The sequence below is a fragment of the Urocampus carinirostris genome, chromosome 17 (assembly GCF_059441175.1).
Source record: "Urocampus carinirostris isolate Australia breed hairy pipefish chromosome 17, RoL_Ucar_1.0, whole genome shotgun sequence".
Taxonomy (NCBI): domain Eukaryota; kingdom Metazoa; phylum Chordata; class Actinopteri; order Syngnathiformes; family Syngnathidae; genus Urocampus; species Urocampus carinirostris.
In genome coordinates, this window is record NC_142365.1 from 6,714,855 (window position 1) to 6,738,826 (window position 23,972).

The following is a 23,972-nucleotide window of genomic DNA, read 5'->3' on the forward strand; positions in this document are numbered from 1 at the left end:
GAATAGAATAGAATAGAATATACCTTTATTGTCATTGTTACAAAATGGGTTGAACATAATGTGACAATGAAATTGGACGTGGCACTCCAGTTTCACATTTAACAGCAAGGATAAAAGACTAAGAAGATAAAGGTTATAATTTACACAATATTTACACAAGAAGTTGGGCATGTAGGATGTTACCAGGGTTGGGTAGGGTTACTTTAACTGGGTACCTGAACAGGCACTCCAAACCGTACCGATATCCTTCTTTGCCGTCCTCCACCACCAGCTGTCGGAATTCCTCGTACATCTTCCGGTTGAAGTGATCTCGCAGGAAAAAGGACCAGAAGCGGAACAGCGTGTTCATCTCCTGAGACTGTCCGATGCCCAGACGCTTTCGCTCGTTTAAACAGCGCCGGCGGTACTTGTGGTAGACGTGTTGCGTGAAGCCGTTCTCCTTGAGCAGCTCGTGGGACGGATGTTGGAACTTGGGGAGGGACTGAGGCGTGCATCCCACGTTGCCCAGGACGGGGGTGCCCTCGGACGGGCTGGCGTTGGAGCTGACGGAGGCGGTTCTAGATCGATGCTCCCTAGAATCCATCACCCATCCCACGTGACACTCCATGGGTGGGTTGGAGCTATGCCGGGTCTTGCGCTTCAGCGGACGTCTCAGCCTCTAGAACCGAATTTGGCTTCTTCGACAGCGACCGAGAAGCGGTCCACCCCCGCCGAACAAGTTCACTTTTCTCCTTCGAGCGAATTCGCTCCGGTGGCGGAGGAGGGGGGGAGGAGGACTTGCCTTAATCCCGAAGGGGGGTGGGAGCACGACGGCGATTCCAAATGGCCACTCAGGTGGAGGCGCTCCTGCCGGCTAACCCTCTTCTCAACGCGGACGAACGCGGAGACGTGATCCGAAGCGCCCAACCGGAGCCCGAACGAGAGGAGCCTCGCCATCGCGGTGCTAGTCCCGGGCGGAACTCCGCCAGAAGCACGCGGGATACCGAGGCGGACGAAGGGGACCGTGACAGCGAGGCGGAGGGCGATCGAAGCCGGAAGGAGTTTCCTGAGGCTCCACCGCCCAAGGAGAACCCGTGGACTAAGAAAATGAACGCGGTGACGGTGGTCAGCGTGAACGGTCAAGCGCATCACGAGTCTACTGGTCCAGCCAAGGTGGTAAGAGCTGGCAACCCTCCTAAGGCCAGACGTGGAGGAAAGGTCAGTGACTTTGGTGACACCACTAGCTGGCCCACCCCTGGGGAAATTGCAACAAAAGACATGCAGGCCCACAAAAGGATATCCACAAAGAAGGAGATCAAGGAGAAGCGCGAGAACAACGAGGAGAGCAAGGAGAACCTCAAGACCAACAAGTCAGACGATTCTGGAGAGGAGAAGAACGGAGACGATGACTCCCAGAAGAACGGACAGAAGAAAAAAGGAAACAAACAGAAGTGGGTGCCCTTGATGATCGAAGGACCTCGAGAGCGCTCGGCCTCCCGAAATAACAGCAGGCAGAACGAAAACTCTCGCCTGCCGCCCAACGCCAGGAACGACCTCAGAGATTGGCACAGTCAGAAGTACGAGCGGGAGTGGCGCGACGACCACGACGAGGTTTCCAGCGTGAAGAGCGAGGGGGCGCCGTTGCGCGGCGGCTTCAGAGGACGCGGACGTGGCCGGGGGAGAGGCCGAGGAAGAGGCCGCGGCCGAGGCCACTACGACTACCATCAAGGCTACAAGTCGTATGAAATGAAAGACGGCTCCTATGGGCAGAAGTTCAGCCACTCTGTCACCTACTATTACGACAACATGAGCAGCAGCGACCTCTACTCTGTGGACCAGGACCTCCTCAAGGACTACATCAAAAGGCAGATTGAGTACTACTTCAGTCTGGACAACCTGGAGCGCGACTTCTTCCTGCGCAGGAAGATGGATCAGGAAGGTTTCCTGCCTATCGGACTGGTCGCCAGCTTCCACAGAGTGCAGGCCCTCACCACCGACGTCAACATCATTCTTGAGGCTCTGAAGGACAGCAAGGAAGTGGAAGTGGTGGATATGAAGATCCGTCGTAAAGTGGAGCCCGAAAAGTGGCCGCTGCCGGGCTTTTCTGCACCCAACCCTACCGACTTCTCCCAACTCATCAACTGCCCAGAGTTTGTCCCCAGGCAGCCCGCTGAAGATCCAGCAGGTCCTTTCAGAGCCTCGGACCTCGCACAACGCCAACCCAAAGCCGAATCCGACACGCCCTCCAACCTTAAGACCATGCCTAAAGGTCTCTCCGCCAGCCTTCCCGATCTGGACTCTGAGTCGTGGATTGAGGTCAAAAAGAGACCCAGACCTTCCCCGGCTAGACCCAAGGTCAGCCCAGAGAAGGCTCCCTCCTCGCAACAGCACAAGGAAAAAGACGAGGCCGGCCGCTCGCCACTCCCTCCGTCCGGTTCCCCTCCTACTCCCGCCTTACCCGGAAACAAGGAGGGCGGCGAGCAGGACGAGCCCGAGGAGCTGGACTTCATGTTCGACGAGGAGATGGAGCAGATGGACGGGCGGCGCAACACCTTCACCGACTGGTCGGACGAGGACACGGACGGCGAGATCGACGACCGGGACGTCAACAAGATCCTGATCGTGACGCAGACGCCGCCGTATCTTCGCAAGCACCCCGGCGGCGACCGTACGGGGAATCACACCTCGCGCGCGAAACTCTCCTGCGAGCTGGTCAAGGTGATCAACGACGGACTCTTCTACTACGAACGGGACCTGTGGGATGACACCTACGAGCCGGAGTGCGCCACCATCAAGCAAGAGGTGGAGAACTTCAAGAAGGTCCACTTGATCAGCCGTGAACAATTTGACTGCCTAACTCCTGAGCCCCCAGTCGACTCCAACCAGGAAGTCCCACCTGGCCCCCCGCAACCTCAGCAGATCCCAACAGACGCCTTGGCGAACAAACTCTTCGGCGCCCCCGAGCCCACGTCGATAGCGCGGTCGCTCCCGACCGCCGTGCCCGAATCGCCCAACTACCGCAGTGCCCGGACGCCACGCACGCCTCGAACGCCCCACCGCAAGGACGCCTCCGCCACCCCGCGCTTCTACCCGGTGGTCAAAGAAAGTCGGCCCGTCGACGCTAAGACTCCGAGGAAGCGCAAGACCCGGCATAGCTCCAACCCACCCATGGAGTGTCACGTGGGATGGGTGATGGATTCTAGGGAGCATCGATCTAGAACCGCCTCCGTCAGCTCCAACGCCAGCCCGTCCGAGGGCACCCCCGTCCTGGGCAACGTGGGATGCACGCCTCAGTCCCTCCCCAAGTTCCAACATCCGTCCCACGAGCTGCTCAAGGAGAACGGCTTCACGCAACACGTCTACCACAAGTACCGCCGGCGCTGTTTAAACGAGCGAAAGCGTCTGGGCATCGGACAGTCTCAGGAGATGAACACGCTGTTCCGCTTCTGGTCCTTTTTCCTGCGAGATCACTTCAACCGGAAGATGTACGAGGAATTCCGACAGCTGGTGGTGGAGGACGGCAAAGAAGGATATCGGTACGGTTTGGAGTGCCTGTTCAGGTACTACAGCTACGGTCTGGAAAAGAAATTCCGACCGGACATATTCAAAGACTTCCAGGAGGAGACCATGAAAGACTACGAGGCCGGTCAGCTGTACGGACTGGAAAAATTCTGGGCCTTTCTCAAGTACTCCAAAGCCAAAACTTTGGAGATCGATCCCAAGCTGCAAGAGTGTCTCGGCAAATTCAAGCGTCTGGAGGACTTTCGAATCGACCCGCCGATGGAAGAAGGAGGCCGTCGTAGAAACTCATCCAGCGGGGACGGCCGGCGCCGGCACCCTTCTCACCCTTCCAGTCGGCCCCACAGCCGGAACAGTTGCGGCTCCAGCCCAGTAGGGGAGATTCGATCTGCAACCTCAGTGGAAATGTTTAAATCTAAACTTAAAACTCACTTCTACTCCATTGCATACGAATAACCTACTCCTCTTGTCGGTTGAAAATAGTTTGTGTAATATAGTGTAACAATCTGTGAAGCCCTTTGAGACTCTTCGTGATTTAGGGCTATACAAATAAAAATGACTTGACTTGACTTGATTACTTTCAATGACTTTTGGATTACTCCAATACCAAATATGCTAATAAAAGACAAAAGAAACTAAATATGAATAAAATGATGACTCAGAACACGTGGTAAGCTTTCTCTCCTGGCTTCGATCTCTTTTTGATCTCCGGCAAAACTAACATAAAATGCGACAGAAACAAAATGAAAATAAATCCAAACAGCTTGCTAAGATCATTCTTTTGTCTTTTATTAGCATATTTGGTATTGGAGTAATCCAAAAGTAATTGAAAGTAATCACGTTAAAGTAACCCTACCCAACCCTGCCCATGTGTTATCCCTGTTTGTGTTTTATACTTTACCAAATAGAGTCCGCTTGAGTATCTGCAGAAAAGAAACATGGTTCTTTTAGTTCATTAGATTCTCACCGGGGTGAAGAGGAGCTCAGACATGCTCAATCATTCATACAAGAAAAGCATTGGGATTTCTTTGGGTCCACTTGGATGCTTTTCATCATCCATCTCCAATCATACGCTATAGTGCTCACGTGGAGGTCATTCTCTAGTCCGACTGAACGTTTCTTTGGTCAATTGCTTTCAAATGGAGGGAAAAAAAATGGTAAAATCATATCCGGCGCTTTAAAGTCTCATATGAGTATTTTAACTACATGTAATTGCTAAGGTGCACATAAAATAACAATCATAATTTTCTGTTTGCGTGTCTATTGTTGCATTCGTGGAAATTGGGAAAATGTAAACTTTTTTGACCCTTTATCCTCTGAGGTCTGACAAAATCATGTATGGTAAAATCTATTACAAGATATGAAACACGAATTTGGGTTCACAATTTATTAAGTATTACAGAAACTTGAACTGGGACAATACTGTTAGGATCCAGGAGAACCGGAGGACCCCACACATTTAACTCAAAACCCGCACCAGGCTCTAATCAGGAACTGCGCTTTTAAAGACTGTGCCAATAGCAAAAGCTGTCGGATCGCTATTTGCCCTGTCAGAGCCAGAACAGGGAGCGTTACTCACAGTTTATTGGGGAGAAGAGAAAGGAGCGCACACTCGATCCTCGATCCGGAGATCGTTAGTCGCGGGGAGTAGATTGCTGGCTCTCCCGTGTCGAGCAACGGCAGGTTTGGGAACAAAAAGAGTCAAAAATCAAACAGATTGTGGCGGGAGAAAAACAAGAGTCAAAACACAGTAAAAAGGGAGATTCTCAGGGGTTGACGTGTCAAAACAGAGTCTCGCAGACGCTCCGACAAAAGGTGACTAACAGGACAGCGTTTAAGTAGTGACAAAGAGCAATCTGTAAACGAGATTCAGCTGGTGTCCATGGGCGGGGCCAATTGAGCACCATGGCAACCATGACAGATGCTGGCGCCACACGGCAGAGACCAATTGGGCGCCTAGGCAACCGTGACATGCCCTTGATGTTCCTGATCTCCAGTTAAAGTATACCTGTTGTCAATCTGTTCTGGTTTTCCTGAACTTTGCCGGCCGGGAGTGTTTTCCACTGTGGATTTTGTTACCCATTTGATAGCCCCGACCCATGTGCGGAGGGCCTTTTGTTAATCCCTTTGCCCCTGAATGAAATATTGCCATTCAGCTACTGTATATATGTTTTTTTCTATTTCCTCTAAAGCAAATTTAGTATGGTGAATCGTAGACCAAAAACTGCATAGTACGCCTGCCTTCGAATACGAATTAGCCGTGTCCTTCAACAATAGTATTAAATTTGTAGCATCTCGGACTAAATTGTGTACACAATGCAAAACCATTTGCGTAATTAATCTAATTATGGTATGTTAATATTTTGTATATATGAAGGACCAAAAAAAAACGGTTTAATGTGAACTTGAAGGAAATGTTTTGGGCTGATAAATTCCCACAAATAGCACGCACGGTCTTTCTTACCCAAGAAGTCGACAAACACGTAGGGAGAGATAGCAAGCTGGGGCTGCGCAACGAGCTAAACAAGATGGATGGGCTCACAGGCCGGCCAACATCAGAGCAAGGCGACATGAAATATTACACTCTGCTTTTGAAAATGGCTTAACTGCAGCATTTGCGATTCCGCACAAGAGTTTGCTGCACAACGCATGCTGCTGACTTTGTATGTTCAACTGGTGCTGACAAGATTTGCTTACACCGACTTGGAAAGAATGACGGTTTACATTACGTTGCACAAAATGTTGTTTCTGTTTCTTGATTGGCAAAATACAACTTTCAAAAACAAGGTGACACAAAAAAGAGAAATTGTTACCAAATATGTAAACAATAATAATTTGATTTACTTTAAATATGTGACTCATATTTCCATCACAAATGGACCAATATCATAATATTGTGTTGCATGTGTCTTGGTCCTGGATTTTTTTGGTCCATCATACAAGGGACTTCTTAGTATTTTAGGATTTTGTTTTGCATTGGGCATTAGAAAGCATCTCTGGAATTAGTATCCATTATTATCCATTATTATTATCTTTAATTGTATATTAGCTATTCAGCTAGACTTGGTTCTATTGTGTGAAGAGTTTATTTAAAAATGTGAAAGGTATGATTATACATATATATTTGTATTGCATAAACGTTTATGGAAAGTTAAAAGGAGAAAAAAATGTTTCCTTCCTTATTTTATTATCCATGGTTTAGTTCCAAGTCTGTTACTTTACTCTGACAATTGTTTCGTACGTAAAAATCTTGAATTTTAAGAATTAATTTTTCTTCCGATCAAGAAAAACAGCTGAACTGTGAATTTAGTTCTATTTTCTAACCATGACAAATTACCTAACTTTCTCTAGGGATTATGTGTACAGACGCTCCCCTACTTACTACCATTCGACTTACGTGAAACGGTAAATACGAAAAAAAAATTCGGGATGTCGGAAAATATCTGGACATTGCTGTAATGTGTGCACCTTTTTCCGAGTAGAGGACAGTACTGTAGTGCTTTTTTCCGCCACTACCGGTTTGTGGCGCTGTGAGAGGTCACCCAGCATCTATCCAGAAGAAGAAATCCTGCTTCTACTTCCTTGTTTGTGTGTAAACATGCAATGTGTACTGTATCTCTAGCACGGTAAGAACTTTGGAGTTTTTCTTGTTTAATATCCCATGCATCCATTCAATATGGTTGATGTCTAAGTCTAAAGAAGAGGCGAGCCGTTTTGTTTGAAACAAATATGGAATAAGGAAGCTTGATGCGGTTGAGAAATTGGTCGGAATGCTTTTTTTTTGGCCACTTTTTACCACGCAGGACCTCTTGAAGCTCATCTTCCGAAAGTAAGTTAAACTCAACTTTTTTATCTTTATAGAGCATATTATTTCATCAAATGTTTAATATTTAGTACAAAACAATACAGGTTACTTTTAAAAGCCTTAAAAATACTTACATAAACCTTAAACATGCAACACACAGCACTGAAGCAACTTAGTTTGTAAGTAAGGCACTGTCTGTATTTAAAAAATGAACTAGGGATTTGTGTTTATTACGGTAAATAAATATATATTTTTAAAAATTGTTGAAAAGCTAAAAATAAAAAACAAACTGAAAATAGTAACTTGAATGTAGTAGAATAAAGTACAGTACTCTTAAATATAATTCTACGTTTATTATTTTGTGTAAGTGTTTAAAAATTCATAGGAAATAAATATTTTGCAGCAAGGCTAACTCCTGATCATTAACGAATGGGGTCAACATTAAAGAGTTATTCTCCGAAGTTTCCTCTGGAAAAAATGCAATGGAAAAAATAGTGCAGTGTCCTTGAAGTCATTGAAGGATGCTTGTATTAAACAGCAACTCTCGAGCAGTTTGGGTGACAGGACTGATGTTTGGCGTGTACTCTGTTTAGCACTTCCTAAAGGAGATGTAAATTATAACGCCAACTATCATTTTGTTTATTAATTCAAACCAATTTCAGCAACGAGATGTAGATTTGAATTCCACAAATTCCATTGGAAAGATACAGTCAAGCCAATGATATAAACAGGAAATATAATCTGTACACAGCAGAACATTGTGCCAGCTTTGTACACTCTAAAATGAAACGCTTCCATTGGCCCGATTCATTTAATTAGGGACACTCTATTGCCAGCATAATAGGCTTGCCTTGTCCTCCATGACTTAGCCACTCGGTGTTGGGGACTGCCATAGAAAAACAAATGTTGCCATTGACAAAAAGAAAGGACACTTTCAATAAGTTGCGGTGGAGCGGAAGAGCGCTGCCGGGCCTATCATTCAAACTTAAAAAACTATCTTCAAATTAGCATCACAACACAACGACGCTCATTGTGCAGTTGAGGCCATCTTATCGAAGGTTTATAGAATCGCTCTAATTAGGCCGAGTGTTGGATGCGGGTAAACACTTGTAGTATTTCAGTTTGCCGAGTAAGAGAGATTTAAAATTCAGGTTCTGCTTCGGGATCTTGGGTTAGGATTTGTCCTTTCATAATCGAATGGAGTGGTTTTTTTCTAAAGCAAATGAGATGTCCTTCTTTTCTTGAACAGAGAGATTATCTCTATGTGCATACGCTCATTAAAATATAGTACAGTGGGACCTCGCTACTTCGCGGTTCCACGTTCGCGGGTTCAGAGCTTCGCAGGTCTAAAAAATAATAATAATAGAATAAAATAAGCATTTTTGAAGGGGCGTCGCTACCGGAGTGCCCGGAGGAAACCCACGCAAGCACGGGGAGAACATACAAACTCCGCACAGGAAGTCTGGAGCTGGATTTGAACCCACGACAGGTTCCCATGACATGAACTGTGCCGCACAAGCGCTAACCACTGCGCCGCCGTGCTGCCCAAAAAAATAATAATAATAAAATAAAATAATTTTAAAAAAAGAAAGAAAATAATAAATAATGTTCTTTTTTTTTTAAGCATTTTTGAAGGGGCGTTACTACTTCGCAGATGTTCACTTTTCACGGGTGGTTTTGGTCCCCATCAACCGGGTCTAAAAAATAATAATAATGAAATAAAATAATATAAAAAAAGAAAATAATAAATAATTGTCTTTGTTTTTTTAAGCATTTTTGAAGGGGCGTCACTACTTTGGGGATTTTCACTATTTGCGGGTGGTTTTGGTCCCCATTAACCGAGGGATGACTGTATTTATTTTTTTAAACATTATCTTCTCCGAGGTCCTCAAGGGTGCACACTTCTGGTATTTTAGTCCCTGTATTACCAGTTTCAGAGTTTGACTCTCGACAGTAAGTCTGAGAGTTAGGGTTTTACCCTGCCAAGGCTAACCTTTGTCACTGATTCTGTTTATAATCTTTATGGCTAGAAATTCTACGCACAATTGAGGCATGTAATGGATCCAAGTTGGTGGCAAATCATGACGTAAGTTTCTTCCAAATGTGTTATTCAACTCTCACTGGAGGGGTTCGCAGCCAAGTGTGAATTGTCTGGGATGAAGATCCTCACCTTTAAATCCGAGACCATGGATCTAAGACAGAAAAGTGTGGTATACCCTCTCTGGTTTGGCTATGAGATCTTATGCCAAGTGGAGGAATTCAAGTTCATAAGTGTGATAGGTCGACAGACGGATCAGTGCAAAGTCTGCCATCATGCAGACCCAGTACTGGTTCGTCGTGATAAAGAAAGGACTTAGCTGAACGGAAAAACTCTTAAATTACCATTTGATCCACGTTCCTACCTTCACCTGCGGTCACGAACTATGGGTTCTGAACAAAAGAACAAGTGGCCAAAACGAGTTCCCTCTGCAGGGTGTCCGAGACTTCCATTAGGGTGCACTCACACTAGGGCCATTGTACCATGCCCAAGCACATTTGCTGCTAACGTCCAGATTTAGAGGTAGTGTTAGTGCAATCAACCTAAGAAAAGCACGGATCTCCAGCGTGGCACATTTGGGAGAGGTTGGCCACAGCATGGTAGGATTGCCAAGTCATGTGACCAGCTATTAGAGTACCCACTTAACGTATGTGCGAGGTACATTGAGAGTGACAAAGTGACTGCTAGCCTTATTTGCAATGACTTATATTTTGGTGGCAAATGTGCCTGAGCACAGTACAATAGAGTAATTTCTTTGCAGGCCAAATAGAATCATAGGAGTTGGGAAAGTCAGCCTAGAGCACAGTATAAAAGAAATAGCCCTAGTGTGAGTCGACCCTCACAGATAGGGCGAGAAGCCCAGTCATTCAGGAGTGGATTGGTGTAGAAACACTGCTCCGCTGTGGTGAGATGAGTCAGTTGAGGTGGTTTGGGTACCTAGTAAAGGGTTCTTTTTGGACCCTTTTACCAGCAGGAGGCCCTGGGGATAATGCAGAACAATCTGAGGACAGTTTTTTATAGGCTGGCACAGGAACACCCACGGATCCCATCAGATGACCTGGACTAAGTGTTTGGATTACGAAGGTCTGGGAATCCCTGCCAAGACTGTTGCACCCATAGCTTTACCCCGAATAAGGGTTATGGTGGACAGCAATTACCATGCAATTGAAAACAAGAAAAAAGCAAACTGTGATTACTTTTCCCCCCTGAAGTAATTTTATTACAAAGTTCATGAGGACAGTATTACAAGAGAAGTTGTCAACATGCTAAAACGGAACAAAGTTGAACAAACCGGTAAGATAAGACGATCCACTGTTGACGATAAACAGAAGTCGATTCCGTCTTTAGGAGGCGGCCAATGACCACAGTGCAGGCAAAGAACGGCCACATTCACACCGACTCAGCAAAGGTCAACCCAATCAAGGCAAACATGTGCACGGTTCAAGAAAACAGCTTACAATTATTTTTTTCTCTTCCAAAGCGTCACTTGTACAGTATGTACATAAAAGTGTACAAAAACAAGGACAGCACACGCATTTTTAGTCTGATAGAAATATAACGATAATCAGAATAACAACTAGATTCTCTCTTCTTTTCCAAAGCATCTGTCTCTGTTTTCTGTGGGGTGTGAAAATAGATGTGCAGGTACGTTTGTGTCTTCCAAGAGGTCAGGGACTTTTTGAAAAGAAACCAGCCAAAAGTAAAGAAATAGGAAAAAGTTTCCACCAATTTTCTTTGGAATTCATGCGAAAATCCCAGCCTGCTTTCAGAGCAGACGAAGGCTTGTGAAGATCTATGTACACTAACACCAGCGACAGACATTTTTAGATTTGTTTTTTTTCCTCAGTTTTTTTCTTTTTTTTTTTTTTTTGCTTCACAAAACCGCATTTGCTAAGAGTCTTTGACTGACACGAGAACAAAACTGCTTGCCAATTTCAGCACAGTTATTTGTCCATCTGTCCACAGAAATGCTCACTTTACAATACAGACCACAGAGAGGTAAAATATACTCGAGTGAATTCAACATTAAATCAATGCAAAGTACAAATTATACGTGTTTTCAGCACCTTTCAGTGCTCTATCATTCTGACTGGGGTCGTCTTCGCTTGGTGGTAAAGGGGGTGTCCACTGGTATCTCGGCGACCGTTTAGTAACCGATCTAGGTCCGACCCTTCGATAGAAAATGAACAAAAAAAAATCTTTATTTTGTGCACTTTCAAACTGTCTCCTGTGATTTCCATTCACCGACTGATCATCCCTGCCCCAATTTGCTGATACGTTTCAGATATGTGCCAAAGATAAACGGCGACTGAGGCTGATATCGGATTAATCCCAGAGGAAGTAGGAGAAAAAACAAAAAAGAACAAAGATCTATGCAAAGCAGTTGCAAATCTCGAATAAACGAGTCAAGACACATCAACAGATTAAAGTTGTGTCTGAGGCGATGTGGCATTGGCTTTATCACTCCTTGCCGTCTTCGGTCTGTCGTTAATTCCGGGTCAGCGATCGCACCCGCCGCTCCGGGGCCGCAGGGCGGCGATCCGAAAGGGGGTTCAATCACGGTGCATCATGGCTGTTGTTTGAATTGGATTTCAGTCACTAAATGGCTTTGAAAACGGCATCGTGTACCCCCGCCCCCCTACCCTGCAGGCGGGAGAATCACCCACATGATTCGACACTGTCATTTCTCTATGTATACAGTTCAATTATTTTATTTGTGGTTTTCAATGGGGGCGTGATGAGGTAAGTGCTGATCCTTTGAACTGATTGCGACGCCGCGAGGAGACGAGCATCTTCGGGCGAATGCCTCGTCCTGGGGAGGCGCTGGAGGCACACACGCCACAGCTCAGGACTCGTTACTCACCCTAATTAGGTTGCGTCTATTTGGGGCTTTTTTTTCTCCCTGGCTCGGAGACACGGTCTCTCTGCGGAAATTTGCTGCGGAGGTGAAAGGTATCGACAAGTCGGATGGAATCAATGTTAGACTCAAAGGAAGCGTCTGGCGCTATACCGTGTTGTAACACGGGCTAATGTAGTCGTTACTAGCTTCCAATTAAGGAGCCGTCAGGCACGTTTGTCAGATTGACTTGGAAAAACTCCATCAGGGGGAAATAATTCCGATATTTTTATAGCCAACTTACTGATCCAGCAAGCTTGTTGGCTTGAACGCAAGTCTTTTTATGACGCCGATTTACTTGAACTGAGTTCCATGACAAGCGGATACAAATGACACCAAATTGACCTTTGAAAACAAGCGCAGTTATAACGGGATACTTTGCAAAAATCAGCTATGAATTCCCCACTTTTTTGCACCTTTACTTAAAGTAGTAAAGTTTTATCTGGTGAGTTTTGTCTTTAAAAGTAGCACAACCACTAGATTCAGCTCGGAAATATTACAATTTGATCTCAGTTATAAGTTATTTTCTGTTGTTATTTTACATAAATTTGAATTTCTCATCTGTAGCGGTGACATCAAAGTTTTTTACTCTCTAAATAAAAAACAATTTGATAATTATCTCGATAGATCACACAGGAAAGATTATTTTTGGTCCAATTCCGTGCACCCGCATATTTTAACTAAAGAAAAAGTAAACACCGGTTTCATCATTGAAACAGTCGGTAAACGATTAATCGTTAGTATCTCGATTTATAGTTATTAATAACTGCACTTTTCAATGTTTTCATAAGAGAAAACATCCACACCCTGTGTTTACTAAGTAGATACGAATGATTAGTCATAAAACAGTATTTATTACGGTTAACTTTCGTTACATCTGATAAATACATCAATTTATTTGAGAAGCACACTGGGAGTAGAGAAAGCCTGAGCAAGATTGTCTGAATGACACACAGGTCTATTTTGAGTGACTCGCAAGGATTTGAGGCAAAAACCGATTGCAATTTTGAGTTTGGTCAATTGTGGCCCCGGGGGACCGTGGCCAAGTCAAGCGTTTTGATGATAAACTATAAGTCACAGTGCTGAGAGTCAATGGCACATAATGTCTGTTCAAATTTCTCGCACCAACCCCCTCCCCCCTTTCTAGCCACCTCCACTGCGAAACTCTGCAGGTAGTCGAGGTAAAGGCCATTTTGCTATGATTAGGGTTGAAGGTGTTTGTGATTATATGGGGCGGATAAATGCTTTCCACGATATTGGGTCGCTCTCCCGGAAATGTTTTCAATCAAGTTTTAAACAGCGGCGGCAGCAGAGGAACGCTCCGGGAACACCAAATTTGGGAGCCAAATGGCTTCTCTCAGCGTAAACTGGATGAAGAGCACATCACTCAAAAGATATTTACAGCTGTGTACAACAAGAGAACGTTTCATTTGATTGTTAGCGAAGAGCACGAAGCCTTCCCGTCGGGTTTTAGAAGCCATCTATCAAAACGATCTAACGACAAGCACCGACCACAATTCAAAAGACAGCGTCGGACTTAGCTAACCACAACGATTAGAAGTTACTACAAAAGCAGTAAGGAGCAAAGTCATTTTGTCCCATGCCTTTAAAGGTATTCCCAAAAAGATTTTTTTTTTCAATTAGGCACCAGAACGTGTAATGTCCCTCTGCACGATTATGCAAAAATGTTGCTAAATATTCCCTACTGGGGGGTTTCAGAAATTAAATCTCAAAGTTGACCGATCTGCCTGGTTTGCTGTAGAGCTGTGACGTCATGGAAGTAACACAACATTCAAAATAGTGAATCCCATTGACACAACATGTGAGGCCAGCTCTGAAATGGACAGCGATCATAGCAGACCAATATTTTATGGCCGACTATGACAGAAGAATGTCCCTGACATTTATGCCGAGAGAGAAGAAAATAGTTACAGTGCCAGAAAATTAGATATACAGTCTTTTCAATTCGAACCAGTGATTGAGGCATGTGGCGTGTGACAAGGAAAAGGTCGATCTCGACATTTGCGACGAAGTGAAGAGAAGGAGTGATTGTTTCCTGAACACAGAATGGTGGTTTGTGTCTGAGACCCTTCTTCTGTGTTTGATATATTCCTTTTAAAAGAGGTTATTTCGCATTTTTTCGGACAAAGCGTAGTTTGCCTCTCAGTCGGGACCACACCTAAGGGTGCCAAACTATATACTGAAGTGAATATATTTACTGTTGTAAAATACAGATGTCACACTGCAAATATCACATAACCCTTGTCCCTATTGAACTGCAACTCGAAATCCGCAGAGCACAACAATGACCACTTTGAAGGACCTTTCCATCATTTGCATGTCCTTCATGAATTTCTTACAATTTCTCGCTACGTTTTTGTGATCCACCTATGACACGAGCCCTAGGTATTCTCCACAAAAACTACCAAAACATTTCTTAAAACGTCTTTGAGTAATTAACATATAAAAGCATATGGTACTGGTTTGCAAGTGTAATAGTCTGATGACGTCACAGCTCAGGATGTCAAAGTAGGGATAGGCTGTCTTCATAATATAAAGGTGAAATTTAAATAGAGAGATTTTATGCAAAAAAACATTTTCACATTTCTGTATCCTATGTATCCCCAAATTTGGGATTACCTTTAAATCAAGAAGTATTTTATTAGAGCTCGTGGAATTTGTAATAAATATGCTTATAAATGAATCAAAGGCGGAGATGGCAGATGACCACGCCGGTAATTGAAAGCACGGCTAATTTCAAGTGGGCAGGTGGGCGGCCTGACTCCTTCGACCGCCGATTTTTTTTTCGTTTCAGCAATCAGAGATAGATTTCCCTTTTGGGGGTGTGGGCAGTGGGCGAGGTGGGTGGGAAATCGGAGGTCACGCTTAGTGGCATCTCCTCCAAGGGGCAGTCCCGAGCTCCGTCGTGGTTGCCGCCCGTATAGGCACTACGAGAGGCGACGAGGCGTGGCCGATGCTCCTCGCCGGCCAGGATGGCGTTGCCGTTTCCCAGGCGGCCCAGGGTCCCCCTCTCCTGGTAAGGCACAAAGGTGGAGAGTTTGGGGGGGTTCCTGGTCCTGCGCAGAGGAGAAGGATGCCCGGGCATCCAACAGGCGTCAGAGTGGCCCAACTCGCTGCACTCCATCGTACAGTTTCCCGTCATGGCCACATCTGGGAGCGAACGAATGTCTGCAGGCAGAAGATGAGATCGACATGTTTGTTAGGAAACATCGCATCGATCAACCATAAACGCAAATCCAACTGATATGAGACGGTCTCAGGTGAACACAAAGAATAACCCCCTTTTTCTTTCTCCCCCGATTCTTTCCCACTTTGGAGCTCTTTGCAGCTGTTGCCATGCAGTGAGCAGTAGTTGCTATGTAGCTGTTGCTATGTAGCTGTTGCTATGTAGCTGTTGCTATGGCGGCGTAATGAGCACCACTGTGTGTAGTTCGCTGATGTGGTGTGTTTGGGAGATGGCGTGCTGGGTCTTTGTCGTTTAGCGCCGGCATTTCCAGGGTACAAGTGTCACCCCATGGGGAACAAACCTACACCCCTAAAAAGCTATCAACATATGCATCAATACACAAATGACATTTGTTGAATTAACCTCGTACAAGGTGAAAATTCTAATAATCCGGATCGAATTTTGGAGGTGAAATGAAATTAAGTCGTTTTCCACGCCAGTAGGCAGACCCGTTACGCAACCCACCTGTTGATAGGCTCGACTTTTAGCCGCGCTGGAATGGAAAACATTGGGTATTTGTCTTTGTTATCCCTTCCTACGCTGACAAGGACAGACAATCGATGTCTGCAAAGCAGAGAACAGACAGGATCCCCAGCCGTTCGAAACGGCTGCGATAAATACATTGCGGGAGGCAGCCCGTCGAGGAAACGCCCTCTTAACCAACACTGAGCGGCGCCTGAGCCAATTCAATGAACGAAACTTCACAAACTCGTTCGTTAACTGAACAAATTTATTTTTGCTCCGTGGCTGCTCTTTTGAGAACGCTCATTCGCGAGCTAATGAACTGTTTTCCAGAGGGTCTTTTTTTGTTCAAGGTTGACAGGTTTCTCTTGTTTAACTACTGCAGAAAAGCAGGATAATACATCGTTTGGCAACCCCGGGCGCTGGCACTTTCACAATACGTGGATTATGGAAAAAAATTGAACAACGCTTTACCATGTTATATTTTTAGAATGATGAAACAATATTTAAGTATTAAAACATTAAAACTATGATCAAAAAGTATTGATTTTGATTATTGGAGATTTTCCTATTGACATGAAAGCAATGATACATTAAATATTGAGAGATTTAAAAGCGTGTCACTCTTTAAATAACTCTTTAGATAATGATAGTGACGATTGTTGGCTCTTCTTGGGTTTCAGGGAAATATTTTCTCCAAATAAAAGCAATATTTGTTTTCAATTCAAATAAGATCAACTCTGACCTGAGATTGTTTCCTTTGAAGAGAGTAGTGCATATTTCATAATATTCCATCACTCTACAGCTTTGTAACACGTTGTAATCCATTGAATGTTCTTAAATGAAAATAAAGAAAAAACGAGAGCAGAAGGAACAACAATAGGACGATGAATTGAAAGAAGTAAGAGATAGAAAACTGCAAAAAAAGAATAAAAACATGAATACACAGGAGAAAGAGGAGAAGGAAAAACCATGGCCAAAGAATAAAGGAAAATAAAAAGGAAGCTAAAAGGAATAGCATTTATTAAAATTGAAAGCACAGGAAAAGAAAGAAGGTGAAAATAAAAGCAAAAGAGAAGCAGGAAAAGAAAAAAATGAAAAGGAGAAATAGTGGGCGACTAAGAAGGCAAAGAAGAAGAAGAATGTAGAGAACTGTAGGAAGAAGAACCGTAATTGGAAGAAGATGAATAGGATGGGGGAAAGGAGAATAAGGAGAAAACATGAAGGAAAAGAAGAAGGATAAAAAAAGAAACAGTGTGGGAATAAGAAAGCTAAGAAGAAGAAAATAAACTAGAAAGTAAAGAGGAGAAGAAAAAAGACCCATGTTTGAACAAGAAGAAAAAAAGCAAAAAATAAGAGGAAAAATAAGGAGTAGAGGGATGAGGAAAGATTGTAGGCACGGGCGATAGCAAAGGAAGAACAGAACAAGGAACAATTCGGAAGAAAGAAATGTGAAAGAAGATCGATAGGAGGAACAAGAAGAAGGTAAAGCGAAAGGAAAAAAAGAAATAAGGAGAAATAGTGACCAAAGAAAAAAGAAAGGAAGAACAATGCAAAGAGTTGTAAGAAAACTAACGTCATTCGGAAGAAGACAAATCGGAAGAAAAATAAGGCAACATAGTAGAATAGGAAAAAGGAAAAGAATGAGGAGAAAACAAGAAGTAAAAGAATAAGGATGAAAAGAAACAAACAGAGGGTAAAGAAGAAAGAAAAGAAGAAAAAGAGGAGAAGAAAAATATTTAGAAGAATATGAATAGTAAGAAAAAGAAGGGTAAGAAGAAGAAGAAAGAGAAAACAGAGAAGATAAAAAAGAACAGTGGGAGAAGAAACCAAGAAAGGAGAGAATAAAAAGGAATAGAAAGAATAACCATATTTGGAAGAAAATTAATCGATAGAAGAAGGCAAAGAAGAAGCAGGAAAAAAATGAGAAAAGAATAAGAGGAAGGGAAATAATAAAGAAAATTAAACCGTGGGTTAAGAAGAAAGAAAAGAAGGCAAAAGTGAAGAGGAAGAGGAATAACAAAACTTGGTAGGGAAACAGAAAAAGGCAAAGTAGAACAATACGCAGAAATATAAAAGATAAGAAGAAGAAATCAAAGAAGACGAAATCAAAGAAGAAAAAAGTGAAGACGAAAAGGAAGAACCAAATTTAGAAGAAGCTGAATCAGATGAGGGCAAACGAGAGAGATAAGGAAAATGAAAAGATAAATGAGGAGAAAGGAAGGAAAAATTAATAAAAGAAGATTACGAGAAGAGAAGCAATGCACAAAGAAGAAAGCAAATATAGCGAAGAGTAGGAAGAACCATATTTGGAATAAGATTGATATGAAAAAGAAGACAAAGAAGAAGTTGAAGCATAATGACGGAGAAGAACAAGAAGAAAACAAGAAAAATAAGCTCAAGAAGAAGTAGGCAAATGAGACGAAAACGAAGAGGCGTAGGAAGAAAAACATTGGGAAGACGATGAATAGCAAACTTAAGCTACATGCTAAACGCTAGTGCTAGTTGATTTTTGGAAATATACCCTCGCAATGTAAATACCATAAATTACGGACTATAAGCCGCTACTTTTTTCCAAAACTTTCAACCCTGCGGCTTATTCAGTGATGCGGCCAATTTATGTAATTTTTCTAACGGCCGCCAGCGGCGCTCGAGTACATACTGGAGGGAGACGATTATGATGACGTCAGTTAAATGGAGGAAGATGAGGACGATTCGCCGTGCTTGATCCAAGTACGGTCTGTTTTTTTTGACAGAGCTGTTTACTGTGTTGCGAGCGTGTCGCTAGTAGCGTTTTGCTACCCTTCACAGGCACGGTTTGGGATGAAAGTTATAATATTATTAAAGTTTTGAAAATTCTCTCGGTGTACCGTCTTTCTTTGTAAATATGTGTAACCATGTGTAATATGTATTTGCAACTGTAAATTTTTGTAATGTATTTATCTTAGAAACTTATTCTGATGTTATACACGAGCAAATGAGAAAGAAGGGGCGGGGCAAACGCGGGCTGACGGGAAGTGGAGTAAAGGTGAGACGTGTTTGTGGACGCGGCCGACCATAGTGGATATATATTTTTCCCACCCTTACCTTTGGAAATATACACTTTTTTCCTTGGATTACTTTCAACGGGCCAGCTCGGTGGCCTTGGGGGTATGGCGCCCGCCCCGAGACTGGGAGGTCGCTGGTTCAAGCCTCGGCCGAGTCATACCTAAGACTTAAACATTGGTACCCGTTGCCTCCCTGCTTGGCGTTCAGCATTAGGGGTTGGAATTGGGGGGTTTGGTCACCTAATGACTCCCAACACCTCAGTTGGGTTGAGCAAGGGGGCTGGGAATCTCCTCCTCTGTATCAATCTCCCAAAAAGAGCCAGAAATGACTCTAGCCACCTCCCACTAGGGGGATATGGCTGCGGTACATAACATAACATAACTTTCAACGCGCACCCGGACTCTGCAGGTCTGCATTAAATGTGAAGTACCGGTATCATTTTCCAGTCATTTTACCGGCTGTGTTTTTTGGACCGTATCAGGTATAGCTTAATTTCGTGTTTGTATTGCGTTTTTCAATGTGGGCGCATGCGGCTGATATACAGGTGCGGCTTGTGTATGGACAAAATCGGTTTTCCTCCCGAAATGTGGTGGGTGCGGCTTATAATCAGGTGCGCTTTATAGTCCGGGATTTACAACACTGAAATGACATTCCTGCACAGAATGCTAGCCCACTGAAGCTAATGCTAAGAAAGACAGTTTCCAGCCTCGTCCCGTAGCCTTACGTCCTATTTGGATGTTCAACCAGGTTGCCATGGCAATGACAGAACCCGTTTTTTGCCTCCACTGGGTGCCTCTGATGTCTCCGCTGCTGTTTTAAGGTCAAACGAAGACGTATATTTATGCAATCCTGCAGGCCTGGTGGCCAATTGTTTTTTCATATCCTGCTCTTTTGCCGCCCTCCGTTTTCGTCCCCGTCATCCGTTTGATGACCTTTGGGTTCCCGCCTCGTCTCCACGATGCAAAAACACGTGGAAGGGAGGAAACTGTTGAGCGCCCGTGTAGGCAAAAGACTCGAGAAGGATTTCACACTTGATTAAAAACCTCCGCCGAGCTTCCAGGAGGTTTACTTCACACCGAGACGTCGAGTGTCAAATTCGCCATCGCTGCCAAAATCCTAAAATATTTTTTCCGCCTCTTTCTGCTTTAATGACGGCTCTATTTTGTTTGTAAACCCTTCAGGCTCCGATGCACTCGATGCACTCTTGCCGGGTCAAAATAGTAGCGGCTTTTATTCAAAGTATTGACATTTTATCCGATCCCTCTGTTCATTCAAAAAATGCAAGATTACAAAAATTTTGAAATCGAAACCTTTTGACACGATGGAAAAAAACAGAAACACAAAAAAAGCAGACAGAATTATCACGGTCCTGTTTTCTTGACTGTCTAGGAATGCTTCACAATAAAAGACTATTTATTATTGTCATTACTTATTACATTTTTTATTCATTCAATCATTATCATTATTAGTATGATTATTATTACCAGGGTTGGGTAGGGTTACTTTAACTGGATTACTTTCAATTACTTTTCGATTACTCCAATAGCAAATATGCTAATAAAAGACAAAAGAAACTAAATATGAATAAAATGATGACTCACAACACGTGGTAAGTTTTCTCTCCTGGCTTTGATCTCTTTGATCTCCGGCAGGGTTGGGTAGGGTTACTTTAACTGGATTACTTTCAATTACTTTTCGATTACTCCAATAGCAAATATGCTAATAAAAGACAAAAGAAACTAAATATGAATAAAATGATGACTCACAACACGTGGTAAGCTTTCTCTCCTGGCTTTGATCTCTTTGATCTCCGGCAGGGTTGGGTAGGGTTACTTTAACTGGATTACTTTCAATTACTTTTCGATTACTCGAATAGCAAATATGCTAATAAAAGACAAAAGAAACTAAATATGAATAAAATGATGACTCACAACACGTGGTAAGCTTTCTCTCCTGGCTTTGATCTCTTTGATCTCCGGCAGGGTTGGGTAGGGTTACTTTAACTGGATTACTTTCAATTACTTTTCGATTACTCTAATAGCAAATATGCTAATAAAAGACAAAAGAAACTAAATATGAATAAAATGATGACTCACAACACGTGGTAAGCTTTCTCTCCTGGCTTTGATCTCTTTGATCACCGGCAGGGTTGGGTAGGATTACTTTAACTGGATTACTTTCAATTACTTTTGGATTACTCCAATACCAAATATGCTAATAAAAGACAAAAGAAACTAAATATGAATAAAATGATGACTCACAACACGTGGTAAGCTTTCTCTCCTGGCTTTGATCTCTTTGATCTCCGGCAGGGTTGGGTAGGGTTACTTTAACTGGATTACTTTCAATTACTTTTCGATTACTCCAATAGCAAATATGCTAATAAAAGACAAAAGAAACTAAATATGAATAAAATGATGACTCACAACACGTGGTAAGTTTTCTCTCCTGGCTTTGATCTCTTTGATCTCCGGCAGGGTTGGGTAGGGTTACTTTAACTGGATTACTTTCAATTACTTTTCGATTATTTCAATACCAAATATGCTAATAAAAGACAAAAGAAACTAAATATGAATAAAATGATGACTCACAACACGTGGTAAGCTTTCTCTCCTGGCTTTGATCTCTTTGATCTCCACCAGGGTTGGGTAGGGTTACTTTAACTGGATTACTTTCAATTACTTTTCGATTATTTCAATAGCAAATATGCTAATAAAAGACAAAAGAAACTAAATATGAATAAAATGATGACTCACAACACGTGGTAAGCTTTCTCTCCTGGCTTTGATCTCTTTGATCTCCGGCAGGGTTGGGTAGGGTTACTTTAACTGGATTACTTTCAATTACTTTACGATTACTTCAATACCAAGTATGCTAATAAAAGACAAAATAAACTAAATATGAATAAAATGATGACTCACAACACGTGGTTAGCTTTCTCTCCTGGCTTTGATCTCTTTGATCTCCGGCAAAACTAACATAAAATGTGACAGAAACAAAATGAAAATAAATCCAAACAGCTTGCCAACATCATTTTTGCAGTTCCATGTATTCCGTTACTCCCCAAGCCTGCACAAAATGTAGTCATTTTATTCATATCTTGTCTTTTATTAGCATATTTGGTATTGGAGTAATCCAAAAGTAATTGAAAGTAATCCAGTTTAAGTAACTTACCCAACCCTGACTATTTGCTAACTGAATACCGACTAAATTCAACTACTGTTTCCAAAATGTAGTCTTTTTCTCAAAAACCAATTATTATCAGTAACGCCCTTTTCACGTGAGGTTAACGATAAGATAGGAATCAAACACAGCCCGGTTTTTCGTGAAAACTTAAACAAAACCGAATCTAATGACACCTCTTCAGCCATTATCTTTCTTTTCGCTAATGGATCGAAGTTTTTGGCGCTCCGGACAGGTTTAATGGAAAGCGAAGAAAGCATGTCACGCATCCTGTTTCCAAGGAGCGCTGAGTGCTCATCAAGCGCATCGACAGCTGTAAAATTAGCGTTGACAGCTAAGTGCAGCAGCTAGCTTGCCAAAAGTCTGACATTTTCCTCTCGCTCCGCACCGGGAGAGGACGTCAACCTTCAAAGAACGGCTATTTTAATACTCAAAGTAAGCTCCTATGGTTTTTTTTTCACGTTTTATATTTTCAACGCTCCCGCTCCGGGCTTGGTTTTGAAGATCCAAGAGCCGAATTCGGGGACGTTATCCTGAAGTGCGCGTCGGTTAAAATGCTATAATGCTAACGCACGTGCTAGTGACGGGATTTTTTTGGTGTTTAAATCGCGGGGAATGATAGGAATCATTTAATACGGCTAGAAACAAAATCCGGGCGATAGCGCCATCTGCTTTGCTGTTCGAGGAAATTCCCCGAGCCGTTTTAACATTAGTTAACATTTTTTTTGAGAATTTGCTACTTAGGGTGACTTTAAATTTGTTGAGTATGAAAAAAGGTTCAAATTTTATTGAATTTTATCTTTTTTTACATCTGTAAATATTTTACTTTATGTTTCCTGTGTTTTCCAATCAATGTGTTTATTCCTATATCACATAGTGTCACGACCAAAACAGAATCAGGACCCAAATGCATAGCGTTAACCACAAGTTGTCATGATTGCCGATTCACAGGGTTGTGTAGGGTTACTTTAACTGGATTACTTTCAATTACTTTTGGATTACTCCAATACAAAATATGCTAATAAAAGACAAAATAAACTAAATATGAATAAAATTATGACTCACAACACGTGGTAAGCTTTCTCTCCTGGCTTTGATCTCTTTGATCTCCGGCAAAACTAACATAAAATGCGACAGAAACAAAATGAAAATAAGTCCAAACAGCTTCCCAACATCATTTTTGCCGTTCCATGTATTCCGTTACTCCCCAAGCCTGCACAAAATTTAGTAATTTTATTCAGATTTAGTTTATTTTGTCTTTTATTAGCATATTTGGTATTGGAGTAATCCAAAAGTAATTGAAAGTAATCCAGTTAAAGTAACCCTACCCAACCCTGCTGATTCAGAGCACCTGCGACTGCTTAATTGACGCCAACAGCCCGGACAGCTGATTGGTTGATGTACTCTTTTTTAAACCCCCGGCTTCCAAGAGGAAGCCGTCAGATCGTTATGCAAACTGTTGCCCCCAGCGCAGTAAGCTATTACGTCAGACTCTGTTCCTGCCCTGCTTTTCTCTGCCCGATCCTCGTTGCCAACCCCGTTCTGCCTGCCTGTTATCAGATCTGTTTTGCCCCGTTACCTGCCTGCCTCCTGTTGCCGACCTCATTTCCGAACTTGACACCGCCCTTGCGCTCCAGTCCCGGCTAGCGACTTGTAATTCCCGCCTGTCTTCGACCCTCCTCGCTAGACACTGAAGTGCCACTTCCGCATCTCCTGCCCCTCTTGTCCGTCAACCATCGGATCGTGGAAGCAAGCCCTGCTCTCCCTCTTTATTAATAAAAACTGAGAAAACAAG

General features: G+C 43.1%; 2 protein-coding genes across 2 annotated transcripts in view; one reads left to right on the plus strand and one right to left on the minus strand.

Moving 5' to 3' along the window:
• Positions 1-650: 650 nt before the first annotated feature.
• LOC148349026 (la-related protein 1-like) lies at positions 651-12,011 on the plus strand. The gene is made up of 3 exons (XM_088321658.1): positions 651-2,334; positions 2,449-3,897; positions 11,937-12,011. Exons 1-3 carry the CDS (start codon positions 823-825, stop codon positions 12,009-12,011), a joined length of 3,036 nt encoding a protein of 1,011 aa, XP_088177784.1. The 5' UTR covers positions 651-822.
• A 2,830-nt stretch (positions 12,012-14,841) lies between these two features.
• The window catches only part of pcdh1a (protocadherin 1a), a 174,915-nt gene continuing 165,784 nt past the window's right edge, over positions 14,842-23,972 (minus strand). Inside the window, exon 5 of the mRNA XM_088321315.1 lies at positions 14,842-15,426. Within this exon, the coding sequence (XP_088177441.1) occupies positions 15,056-15,426 (371 nt within the window). The 3' untranslated portion in view covers positions 14,842-15,055. The remainder of the gene's footprint in view (positions 15,427-23,972) is intronic.